Here is a 13,367-nt window from a genome sequence, read left to right as displayed (position 1 = left end):
GTATACAGCTGGAGATCCATTAATATGGTAATTGGATTCCAAAGATGCAGACCAGGAGTGGGTAACTTGCAACTCTCAGGCCCTGTGCACCCTTGGCCCAGTTTTAGAAGCCTTTTGCAAACCATCAGTTCAGACCTCTAGACAGAGAGAGTTGTGTCCCACCCCAGCTGGTGGGGGAGACAGAAAGAGAAATTGCGGTGGACTCATCCGCTTTTGGCTTTTGCCCCAGCCACTGCCATCCTGCAACTGCTGACAGATTACCCCTGAGGAAAGACAGCCCTCAACAGAAAAAAAGAAGGTTCCACATCCCTGCTTTAGGCAGACCTCTTGAAAGGCACACTGTTTTCATTGGACATGCTCCACATTCACACAGGCAGTGCTCTACTGTTTTTTGGCACTGAGCCAGTGAACATTCATAGTATCATGTATGTTTTTGTAATCCCATGCATGAGAACAACTCATTTATGCATGCTTATGACTACAATGCCCATGATGCAGCGCCCATAGCTGAGGGAAATTATGGCTAATTTCAGAAACATGCCAACGCAAAGAGGACTGGATGAAGTCTGTAAGGGCATCTAGAACTGTGAGGTCAATTGGGCTCAAATTGGATTGGCTCAGATTAAGATGAATTATCCTTTACACCCCCACCACCCAACTGCAATTCCTACTGCCCACTCCAGCCAGCCAGCATCAATCCTTTTTCTTCCCACTCAGAGAGCTCCCAAACCCCCACTCACCCACTGATTTCAGAGTGAAATGTGACCCAGAATAGAATACTCAGCTCCTAGTTGAGGAAAGTATTACAAGCCCCATACTCATATTTCCAAGAAGAGTGATGTCTTTAGAGATCCCCCCCCCTTAAAAAAATCTGTCCCTCTGGGTAAGAAAGGTGTTATTCAAGGTGGAATGCCTTCTGGAGGGGCTGCAGGCAATTAAATAAGACTTTTTTCCCCCCTGCAGTCCCCTGCTTAAGGCAATGATGACTTTGTGCCTGTGGTGAGTGCTCCTTACTCTTGGCAATACAGGTCGGATACCAGTTTGCACGATAATTTATGTGCATGGATGGATTACCATGCATTGCCTTCCACTAGACAGGACTATCGAAACAGCCTCTTCTTCCTCAGCACAAGCCACAGCACATGCCACATGATCCAGATCAGACTGTGAGCTAACATGCTCCTCGATACACTGATGAGTGCAAAGCTCCGGATAGCTCACCGAAGTGAGACAAACTAAGATTTAACGTGGGAGAAATCTCATGCCAGAATTCTTCTGAGGGGCCTACATTTCCAAATCAGGGAGAAGTTGCTTAGTTCTGGTGTGCACCAAGCCATGCAAGTTCAGAGTACATAGTGCCCTTTGCAAGTGTTGTGATATGCCCTTGGCAGGAACCATGAGATAAACAACAGGCTTATCCAGGAATTTTCAGTGCCCTTTGCTGTGCCCTTTGCAGTGCCCTTTGTAAGTTGCTTAGTTCTGACATACATCAAGCCATGCATGTTCAGAGCGCACAGTGTCCTTTGCAAGTGTTGTGATGTGTCCGTTGCAGTGCCCTTTGCAGGAACAATGAGAGAAATTACAAGCTTTTCCAGGAATTTGCAGTGTCCTTTGCAGTGCCCTTTGTGACATGCCCTTGCCGTGCCTTTTGTAAGTTGCTTAGTTCTGACATACATCAAGCCATGCACGTACAGAGTGCACAGTGCCCTTTCCCCTTATATCAGCATCTTTTCTTATTGGCACTCTGCCCATCCTGGAATGGAGAGAGAAACTAGGAAATTAGTATATGGGTAGGACATGCATTTCTGTATGTTTTCCCTCCCTCTTGAAGCCAGCCCTGAAAAGGAGATTGGCTTGACCTAAAAAGCTCCTTTTTAGTCACTTGAAAGTGGTGGCCAACCAATGATTGGCAATAGGAATGTTTTGGACCACAAGCCACCATCTGCCTACCACTGTATCTTATAACAGGGAACATTTTCCAAGTGACGCATACAAATGGGAACCAAGTGATGGGATCTGACTGAGGTTAGCTAAGAGATCCCGCCCCCACGCCGAACAACATATAATATCTTAATTAGGGGAAATGAAGACTTCATGTTTAAAAACAGTTCCTCTCACACACAGAACTGGATAATCCCAAGGACTTGGAGGTCACAGATCCTACAGAAACCACTCTCACCTTGCGCTGGAAACGACCCCTGGCCAAGTTTGATCGCTATCGCCTGACTTATGTGATGCCATCAGGGAGGAAGAATGAAATAGAGATTCCTGCAGATAGCACATCTCACATCCTGAGATCACTGGATGCTGGAATAGAGTACACCATCAACCTTGTGGTGGAGAAAGGCAGACACAAGAGCAAGCCCTCAACTGTGACTGGTACTACTGGTATGTGACATTGTTTTCCTTGCATCGTCTTCTGATTCCTCTGTTAACCAGCTGCACTTTATTTTTTCTAGTGTTCCTGGGGCTTTTCAACTATAAACTATATTGGTTCCACTGTGAAGGAGGTCCTTCATGTGGCCCTTCTATTGATGCAAGAAATGGCAGGGGGATATGAAGCAGAGCCTCCATACACATATATGGAGTGGCTATATTGACATGCTGATGTGCAAACGTACCGTGAAAAAACGTTGGTGTGAATGCTAGAAAATCCCACAGGGTTTTTTGAGCATTCAGCAGGAAAGCTGAAACAAACAACTCCTCCCAATCAAGTCATATAAGTGGGTAAAACATGCCCCTCTTCCCACCACTGTTGCCAAGTAAATTAATATGCAAGAAGAAGAAGAAACTTTGGTGGCAACAAGGGCTTACTAGACATCTGAGAGGCCAAGTAAATTAATATGCAAGAAGAAGAAGAAACTTTGGTGGCAACAAGGGCTTACTAGACATCTGAGAGGCCAAGTAAATTAATATGCAAGAAGAAGAAGAAACTTTGGTGGCAACAAGGGCTTACTAGACATCTGAGAGGCCTTACTAGGTTCCTCCTTAACAGGAAATTGCTTATGATCAGGAGCACCATTTCCTGCCAGGGAGCATGAGACTCATTCATTCATTCATTCATTCATTTTACTCTTCCTCTGCAAGCAGCAGGGGAAATCCCCTGCTGCTTTTTTGAGCCAGAGCCAAACTCAAAGGGGTCTGGGCTAGGGATGTACGTATTTTGTAAAATGTGTTCCATTTGTATTTAATGGATTGTCAGGTGCCTTTCATTCCATCGCCTGCTCACTGAAGGAAGCAGATTTTTCCCAATTCCCCAGATTTGCGCAGATACACCTTTTGTGCAAATTTGTGTTTGGGCAAATTTGCATTTCCAAAATGCGCAAATCCCCCAAATGCGCAAATCCCCTCCAATGCACATTTTCATGCTTTAGCCTATGGGAGAAATGCACATTTTCAACTAGTGTTCTTTAATTTTACACATTTTTCTACAACTAAATTTGTGTAAAATTCTGGAAATTTAGTCTGCAGAATCTTTGTGTCTCTGGAAAAGCCAGTCTACTGCAGAATTCATGGGTCAGATTGACAGAAATCCAAACTCATTTGATTCTACTGTAGATTTCTCTGACTTCCCTAGTCTGGGCCCATTTTATCATGGGGTGAGACATTTTGAATGATAAGGAGTTTGTACTGAGGACTCCCACAATTGTGAATGCTGCTCATCATAAGATGGGGGCAGCTGCATTTGTCCATTCAAACATCACCTCCATTCATGGATAAAGTAGGTGAGGGGGGGTCTTTTTTAATTTTTTTATAAGGGTTATAATTGGTGGAGGGGAGCTGATCCTCTTTCATCACCTTGGGTAAAATCCAACACAGGTCCTTCTTAGAATGGACCCATTGAAATGACTGGGACTTCAGTTACTCATTCAAATGGGTCTCTGGAAAAGACCCTGATGCTGGGAAAGACTGAAGGCAAAAGGAGAAGGGGACGGCAGAGGATGAGATGGCTAGATAGCATCAGTGATGCAATGAATATGGACTTGAGCACGCTCCGGGAGAGAGCGGAGGACAGGAAGGCCTGGCATGCTATGGTCCATGGGGTCACGAAGAGTCGGACACACAACTGAATGACTGAACAACAACTCTAACTGGATTTAAGTTGGATTTCACCTCTTATCTCCTTCACGTCACTCAATTTTTATCTCCATGTGGCCCATTTCTGATATTGCTCAGCTACCCTAATCATCAATGTGCTCACACGTTTTGTTGCAAAAATTGAACCCATATCCCACTCTCTATGCTGTTTAATACATGGCTTGGGCAAGCACATGCACAGAAAGTTCCATCCCCAAAGACTAGCCATCTAGTACAGGGGTAGGCAGCCTTTTTTGGTCCATGGGCACATTTGGCAATATGATAACTGTCCTGGGCACCATCACAAAATGGCTGCCACGGCAGGCATGGCAAAGGACAAGTAATCTGCCCAAAAGACAAAGAACAAAGCAGAGTTGAACCCACAGTTCGCAGCACCAAAAGAAAGTCTATTGCACAGCGATTCCAGTTGCTGGTGAGAACATGAGTTAATTTGAAGCAAACAGACAAAAATAAAACAAAAAACAAAACAAGCGGGAGGATTAGAGCACTTTGGTGGGTGCAAAGAAAGGGGGCACATCCTTCTGGCACCACATTGCCTACTGTCACATTCCCTTGGCCCCCACCTTCCTCATGCACACACAGACAAGAAGAGAGGCTTCAGTCTCACGTCTTTAATTCACTATCAACCGGTTAATTACAGATGCAAATCCCCAAAGACTCTCAGGCTACAAAGGAATAACAGCAGGGAATCCAAATGGGAGCTACTATGTTGCTAGCAGTTTGAACAGGGACGTGCTGGCTAGAATAACTTAGGGAGGGAAACCCCTCCCATCCAGTGATGCTCCCCTACGTCCCCTACGGGGTTGACCATCTGAGCTCTGCCTCTAACTTTTCCCACTTCGCTCTGTGCTTCAGTCTAGCATCCCTCAGATCATGCCCCACACTCCCCTCCTCCTCCTCCTCCTGGATTCTCATGGGGGGAGGGCTTCAGGCCCAGCCATCTGGGTGCTAGCATCCTGAGAAGCACACCTACCCATATCTGAACTAGCTGGGGAAGATGCCTTCCATGGAGCTCAGGATAACAGATACCGCCCCCCCTTAACCTTCACAACATCATCAGGTCAAGCTGAGCTTCGTGGCTTTGGGTGGAAATTTGAACCTGGGTCTTCCCCAGTCCTAGCCTGGGATGCTAACCACCATGCCACGTTGGCTCTCCTCCTGATGAACTTACCCCATTCATTTGGATAGCACATTTGTTCACATACTGACTTCTCTTTGATCTAAAGAGACCACCTTTTTTCTGGACTGAAGAAGTACAGTTCCATCTGACTCGAGGAAAACCAGTGTTCTGCTTTGTGTGACAATCGATACAACTGTTTCATGCTCCCCACTTCCCATAGCAATAGTTCCAGAAGTAGCCTTTGAAAGGGTTGGCTGCCTTCTGAAGAGACAGCACTGGAGACTCACGGTTCCTTTTTGTTTTGTTTGTTTGTCATATTATGTATTTGTCAGAATACAAGCTAAGCATGATAGAGCTGTCCGTTAACCCTGCAGACAGTCCTAGACTTTCAGACAGCATCCACCCCCACCCCTCCCTGCCCAGCAAATGGCATGCCTTTGGAGCCAGCTGAAAAAAAAATGCAGCCCTCCATTTCCTTTGCTCAGTACATCCTAAATGCCAGACTGTCTCTCACTTGCTCCCACTCAAGCAGGCGAAGTGTGTCTAGCGGCTAATAGCCACCAGCCATCAAAAGCCTTATTGTCCACATAAGCAAGCCTCATCTGGCCATCAATGCCTATTAAAAATCCTCTGTCACTATTACACTATATAAAAGCCCAGAGAAGAAGTTGGCCCTTTGCTTGACATGATCGTGACACATCTCCTTGAGACAGACTGCCCTTACTCTTGTTATCTTCCACCTTGCCACCTCTTCTGTTTTGTAGATCCATGCCATTTGGTTTGAAGAGAAAGATGTCACCTGCTAGCGTAATTTTTCCTCCATAGTAGAAAGAAAAAAGGGGGAAAAGGAAAGAAAGAAAGAAAAGAAAACAACAGTGAGGGGGTTGCACTGGGATTCTTTATGACATTCAGATCCTTGCTATGGACAATATGCACCATATATAGAGAAGACAGAAGCTGGAATCTTCACTTAGGCTAGAGTATAATAAATACTGGGATTTCATTTTTGGAAGGAATGTTTATAGCCATGTATCTGTTGTTCTTCCAAGAAGCTCTCAACTCCAGCCTGTATTTACTCTTTATTAATCTACCTGCTCTGTCTGGCTACCGTCCCCTAATCTAGGCCTCTACATTTCTCATATTTATTACATCTCTGTCCTGTTCTTCCTTTTAGAAAGCTCAGAATAGCTACTCAGGTCTCCCAGTCAAAGTTCATGCTCATTTCACTTCAACATCAACAGTGCAATAGAAGCAGACCATGGGTCTCTTAGAAATGGATGATGATAGCTACCCAGTTTGCATTACTTTGGCTCAGCAAAAAGCTGAGTTGCTCCCTGAGAAATTTAAAAGAATAGTTTGGCCTATTTCCAAGCCAATTCTCCCCCCTTCCCTCCCACCACACTTCCCAGTTCCAGGAGCAAGCCGTGGCAGACAGGGAAAGAGAATGGAAAGCATTTTCTCCCCACCTATACCAGCAGTGAGCGAGACGAGAGCCAGCAAAGCATTCAAGGGTCGTCATGCTCAACTCATACTTGAGGTGAGCATTACAAGCCTCCGAAACTCATACGTCTAAGCCCAGAAATAAGAGTCTTGATGACATCACTTGTTCTTGCATTCCTTTCTTTCATCTAACTCCTTTGTTGCTTTTCTCATGATATGGCTGGAACAGAAAGGATCTGATGGACAGGAAAAGTCACCTGCACTCCCGGGCTTCAAATGCTGTATCGGACGCCAGGCCCAAAGGTCCTCAGAGTTTGGTTCCTCCATGGCATATTGGCAGTTCGTTCTCCTTCTCTAGCCCCGTGGGGCCAGTTCAAATCCCTGCCCTGTTGCCAGTGGGGCAATAGAGGCTGTACCTTACTAAGGGAGGGAGACCTGCTTTGCAATGCAGATGTCGGCCATGGCCTTAGATTCCATTGCTGGTATCTTAAAAAGGGATCAGCTAGAAGGTGATTTTTGTGGATTGCCTAGAGAGCTTCAGCTATTGGGCGGTATAGATAGATAGATAGATAGATAGATAGATAGATAGATAGGAATGACCTTTTCCTGACACTCTGGACCAGCCTTCCCCAACTTGGTGCTCTCCAGATGCCTTGGACTGCAATTCCCATAAACCCCAGCCAGCATGGCCATTGGCACCAATGGAGGCTGGGGGAGCCCCCTGGACACTGACTAACATTCAGAGTAGACCAGGGTAGGGGCAACCTGGTGCCCTCCAGATGTTTCAGACTACAACTCCTATCAGCCCCAGAGAGCATGGCAAATGGTCAGGGTGATGGGGGTTGTAGTCCATCACTATGTTCCCTACCCCGACTTTAGCCCTTCCTTCTGGCTACCAGAGTCAAACTATAAAACCAAACTGGGATGTTCTGAGTGTGAATTGAACGGACTGAGTGCCATTCTGCAGGTGCTAAAGTAAAGTCATGTTCTGCTCATGTATCTGCTGTGTAATTTAATCCCCCACCTCTTTGTTTCCTGCACCAATGCTGTTTTTGCATTGGTATTTGTTGGATCTCTGAAGAAGTGGTCCTTTAAAGGGATTTCTTCACCAGTCTGATAAAAGTACAATCCTATGCATGTTTACACAGAAATATTGTCTTACAATTCCCAGCATTCCCCAGCTGGCTGGGGAATGCTGAGAATTGTAGCACTTTTTTTCTGTTTACACATGCAATGCATAGGATTGTGCCCCAAGATGACTCTGAAAAAAAGATGGTGTCATCGTTACCCTTTTAGCCTTACCATATTGTTACATGTCTGTGAAGTTGAAAGTATGCTACACCACAGGGATAATGCCTTAGTTACTAATCAATCTGCATGGTGCCTAAATAAGCATTGACATTTGGAGCATTTCTACACATGGCTTTTGTTGTGCGCTCATGAGTGGTCACTCACATTTCTTTTGTGGGCCCTTTACCCAACCTCATTGACCTCCAAGGCCCCTCCTGTCCCTGCTGGCCATTATAGAGGCTTAATTCTCTACAGGGAGAATGTGATAAGAGACTTCAAAGCGCAAGAACTTTCCCGTGAAATTCTGGAGTTGCGCTATATTGCTGCACCACCTAGTGGCTGTATAATGAAACATATAAAATTTGCCCAGAAAGAAAGGAAAACAAACAAACAAATAGATGAAACCACGTGAAAAGGAGCCGATCTTAATCCTGCAAGGAATCTGGAAGCAGAAGCCCTGGTAAGGGTGCGGGATTTTAGCCTGATGTAGAAATGCTCTTGGCTTCATTTTACGGAATGTTTGAGATGACACTCTTTCAGCGCATTGACAATAGCCATAGGCCATCTCTTGGCAGAATGTCGAGGTGCTTAAATGTTGCAAGGAGTGAATAGAAGCCAAACCAAGCATGGCGTTTGGCTTCTCCTCTTCCGTGAATTGTGCATGATGATCATTCTCAACACAACATAATTGTTCTATTCGTAAAGAGATATCCTGGAACTCAGTAGGGATATGAGTCTGTCACAGCAAACACAACAAAGAGGCTTCCGTCACTGCATGATGCCTTAGCGCCCATGCTGATGCATGCACAATAGAGACAAGGTGTGACTATTTGCATCCCCTTTCAGAGACTCAATGGGTAGAACAGCTTTCCCCAACTGGGTGCCCTTCAAATGTTTTAGACTTCATTGCCCATCAGCCACAGCCAGCATGGCCAGTGATCAGGAATCCTGGGAGTTATAGTCCAAAACAACTGGAGGGCATTAGTTTGGGGAAAACTAGGGTAGAGACTCTAGGGAAGAAGTGGAAATCGGAAGCATGATCGTGCTAGCAAATCACACAACAGTTATAGGTTGTTCGTGAAAGTCAAGTGAAAGTCACATTTCAGAGAATGTGATTTATCAGGGAGAAGTAGCAACAGCAGCAGCAGCAACAACAACAACAACAACAACAGAACTATCCCCAGTAAACAGGGACAGTTGGAGCGTGCACACCTGCCATTTGCTTGTGGCTGCAGGAAGATTAGTAGTAGGGGATGAGCTGTCTTTCCAGAAAGCACACCCATCCTTCCTGATCTTCTCATTAAGAAAAGCCTGAGATGTTTTTCAGGAGCTACAGCATTCCGCAGAACATAGTCCTTTAGGGAAGAACTATAGCTCAATGGCAGAACACCTACTTTGCACGCAGAAGGTCTCGGGCTCAATCGATGGCACTGAAGCCATGGAGAGCCAATGGTAGTCAAGGTAGACAATTTCAGGGATGTGAAGACCCAGAAAAAAGAAGAAAAAAGGATCCTGGAAATACTGGGGCAGGGGGGTGGGGAACAGAAAGATTATTTGTAAAAACCCTGCTTTCCCCCCATTTCTGCAGGGATTTTTGGAAAATTGGGGAGGGTGGGAGAGGGTTTTTCCTCAGTTTTTTTTGCTGCCCCCCCTTTTTCCAGTTTTTTTTTTTTTTTTCCTTCTCGGCCACCCTTCACATAACCACACCACATGGAGCAAGGTGGGCCAATGTTGAGATTCAGTATAAGACCATTTCTTATAGCTGGAAAATGACAACCCTAACCCTTAGTAGATTCGATGTCCTTCACGTGGCATGCTCTTAGGTTTCCTTCCAAATGAGTTGCATTATGCTTTCAAAGCTTTCCATGAGAGATGACCTGCTCCCAAATCATTGCCCCTGGAATTAGTCTTTTTAGAGGCACTCATGATGCATGGAAGTTCTCTGCATGCTCTGGAAACATAGCATCGATTCTCTCTTGGCTAGCATGTGTAGAGAGATGATGTGACTGCTATTGACGATGTGCATGCAGAAATAGCAGTTATCCAGCCCCACGGCATGTATGCCTCAGGGAAGAAGTGTTATTTATGAAGAAAGAATGCCATTTACTGGGGGTAGAAATATTTCAATATGTGATGTTTGCTCTAGTGTTAGGGAATGGGGTGGTAAATAACAGAGAGCTTTAGCACAGAGCTCTTTCCATGAGAGCCTAGTTATACTAGGCTCTCCCTGCATGAGAGCCTAGTTATATGTTGATAATGATGAAATGGCACATTCCTCCTTGGATTGTACCATTTCAGAGTACCTGAAAGGGGGGAGGGGACTGCATGATTGAATACAGAATTTCCTGCACATAGAAAAATAGCATGGAATTGTGTGGGATTCAAACAAGAAGTCTCCCACTCCATCTTGAAGTGGTACAGTCCAAACAGGGCTATTCATTTTTTTTTTCCCTGACAACTGCATCTTCTGTTCTTCGCTGCCTGGAGTTAAAGCTGATTTGGGTGTACCTACTCTAAATAATGCTTGCAGACACTAAATTTAGAGCCAATTCTTTATATAGGGTGTGTGTGTGTGTGTGTGTGTGTGTGTGTGTGTAAAAATTGGTACTTTCTTTTTGTATATAGGACAAATTCTCCTTGTTTTAATGTTTTAAAAGCTTGCAAGGGAAGTGGCCAAGTGACAATGCTTGAAGAACTGATTTATTTATGGTTTTTGTCCTTTTTTTTTTTTTTGCCAATTCCTCAGTGAAATGACATGATCAGCACCTCACGGACTAATGTATGGATCAGACTTAGTCATTCACCAAATTTCCTACTTTTTCGAATGTTGTGACACATTTAGTTGCGTTTTTAAATAGTATTTGAATGCATATTTCAAGAGGGTTTAGAAGAAATTGCAGATTCGTGCAGAAATAGAACAGAACAGAATTATGGGTTACAACATGTGGAAGTGGCATGTCCCAGAAATACACAGATTCATCCTTTTCTAACTGGATGCAAATGTAAAACTGGGAATCTTTGTTTTCCCAAGCATCTAGCTCCATCCTGAATTGGCCTGCTTCATTTCTTCTGCTCTGAATTGGCCTATTGTAGTTCTTTGCCTGGTTCACTTAGCCCTTTCAGGGGATGCCATTAACAGCAAAGGTCCCTGCACTTTCAACTTGGCTCATTACTGCCTTACAGTAATAGCTTTGGAAGAGCAAATATCAAATTGTTAATAGCCACCATAAAGCGATGGTCAGAATCCTTACAAGACCCCGTGAAGTATAATTAATGCTTGTAAAACCATTTCAGTGGAAATTGCTCCCTAAATTGCCTTTGAGTTCCTGCAACTTAATATTTTTGGGTTACATCTGTTTTCTTGGCTGGGTTTTCAGGTATCCTCTGGAAATCTCATCCTAGGGCTCTCTCATAAAGCAAATCTATATGGCTGTGTGAGTAAGCGAAAGAGAGACGAGCACATAAATACGTAACTAGTTACACGTGGGACTCATTAACATGAAAGCTCCAATCGGATGGTGTCTTGTCATCCTTTGGTTACTTTGGCCTGCAAATTTGATTAACCAATTGGCTCTCTGTCCTTATTCAGAGGAAGAACCTGAGCTGGGGGATTTATCAGTCTCAAAATTTCACTGGGATGGATTCCAGCTCACCTGGACAGCAGCTGAAGGGGCCTACGAGAGCTTTGTCATACAGGTGCAGGACTTGAACCAGACAGAAGATGTGAGAAATCTCACCGTTCCAGGCAGCTTCCGATCTATGAATATCACTGGTCTCCTGCCAAATACTCTTTACACAATCACCCTTTATGGTGTAACTCAGGGCTACAGAACAAAGCCCCTCTCAGTTGAATCCACCACAGGTATCTTTTTACATTCATTCACCTGATACAGTCTCCCTTTCTTTGATTTATTCCTTCCTTCCTTTGCAGAAAGAGAGGGGCATCTATTCCATCCTGCACCACTTTCCTTCCTCTAATGGTCAGCATATCTCCTATAGCTTGGATGTTTAATTTTGTGGTAACTTCTCGAGCTTTGGAACAGTTTACTAGAGAAGCTAACTAAGCCACCAATTTATATGCTATTTGCTCCCCTACTTTTTCATGTGAAAAAAGAAGAAGAAGAAGACAAATCAGGGATTAATTGATTGGGATATTATGTGAAGAACATTCTTAACAGACCTGAACTCCTAAAATGAGCGGAATTAAGGTTTGGCTCTGGATGAAAGTAAAATTTTCCATCCTGAAAGCCCAAATCCTAAATCTCTGGGGGCTGGCTGAGTGGTATTTCACACATGCTCAGAGGCACTCTCTCTGTGTGTGTGTTTTAATGAGCTACATGTATATATGTCTTTCTTCCAAGGTTCATAAGGCAGCACCCATGGTTTTTCCCCCCTCACTCACATACACATCTCATCATCACAGCAATTCTGTGAGGTAGTTTAGGATGATAGTTACTGAAGGTCATCCAGGAAGCTTCATAGCTGAGTGGGGATTTGAACCCAGTTCTGCTCTAGTACTCTGCTCTCTATGCCATGCTGCCTCTCTTTATTATCCTTCAATTCAGAGTTGTGCCCCTGGCATTGAAAAAAGAGCTTGGGGGCAGCCTTCCCCAATGTGCTGCCATCCAGAAGTTTTGGACTGCAGTTCCCATCATCCCTGACCATTGGCCAGGCTGTCTGGGGATAGCTGGACTCAGTGGTCTTATTGGCCCCTTCCAACCCCACTATTCTATGATTCTATGATTCTAGGTGGAGTCCAAAACATCTGGAGATCGCCAGGTTGGAGAAGGTTTTTCCAAGTTTACGCTCTTGAGAGCTTCGGCCCAAATCCTTGCTTTCATAATTAAATCTGATTGTTTTGAATTTCCTCCAGTTCCCTTTGTTGTACATTTTGAGACGTTGTTGCTACATCTTCTTTAATCCATTGCAAAGCCTGCTGTAATGTTGTAGAACAAACATCAGGGTCATGCTGCTTGCAAAACACGCATCGAGACATTCAATGTGTTCCCGCTGCATTTGGCTGTGCTGCCTCTAAGCTTGCCATAACTTGCCGTTTTCCCATTTCCACTGAAGGAGCCCATGTGAGACAGTTTTCCCTTCGATAAACCTTGGAGAGGATCTACATGCCCACAGCTTTGCCAAGTCTCTCTGCTTTTGCATCTTTTGTTTTAACTTGCTCTAGCAAACTCCTGTCCAGTTTGGATAGCCACCCAGATGTTCTTTTTTCTCTGAGCCTCAGCCTGCTCTATCAGGAAGCTTGAAAATGCAAGCTCCCGTTTTCCCCACAATGCCCCTTGAAAGAAGGTGTTGTGTGTGTGTGTGAGCTATCAGCCAACTGCAAGGGGGCTATGAGTTTTCCTCCCCCCCACCTTGAAAGTTGCATCCCATCCCCCAAAAGCTTGGACACCCCCCCCCCCGC

At 44.7% G+C, this 13,367-nt stretch overlaps 1 protein-coding gene across 2 annotated transcripts in view; it reads left to right on the top strand.

Moving 5' to 3' along the window:
• The window catches only part of TNC (tenascin C), an 82,674-nt gene that overhangs the window by 17,858 nt on the left and 51,449 nt on the right, over positions 1-13,367 (top strand). For both annotated transcript variants that reach the window (XM_084821088.1, XM_084821087.1), the window contains exons 9-10: positions 2,125-2,388; positions 11,538-11,810. In XM_084821088.1, coding sequence (XP_084677214.1) covers positions 2,125-2,388; positions 11,538-11,810 — 537 coding nt within the window. The remainder of the gene's footprint in view (positions 1-2,124; positions 2,389-11,537; positions 11,811-13,367) is intronic.

Source organism: Heloderma suspectum, chromosome 14 (assembly GCF_057233095.1).
Source record: "Heloderma suspectum isolate Gila_16-S chromosome 14, 16-S_ref, whole genome shotgun sequence".
In the NCBI taxonomy this organism is placed as follows: Eukaryota; Metazoa; Chordata; class Lepidosauria; order Squamata; family Helodermatidae; genus Heloderma; species Heloderma suspectum.
Note: the sequence above shows the minus strand (reverse complement) of the source record. Positions and strands in the feature narration are given on the sequence as shown.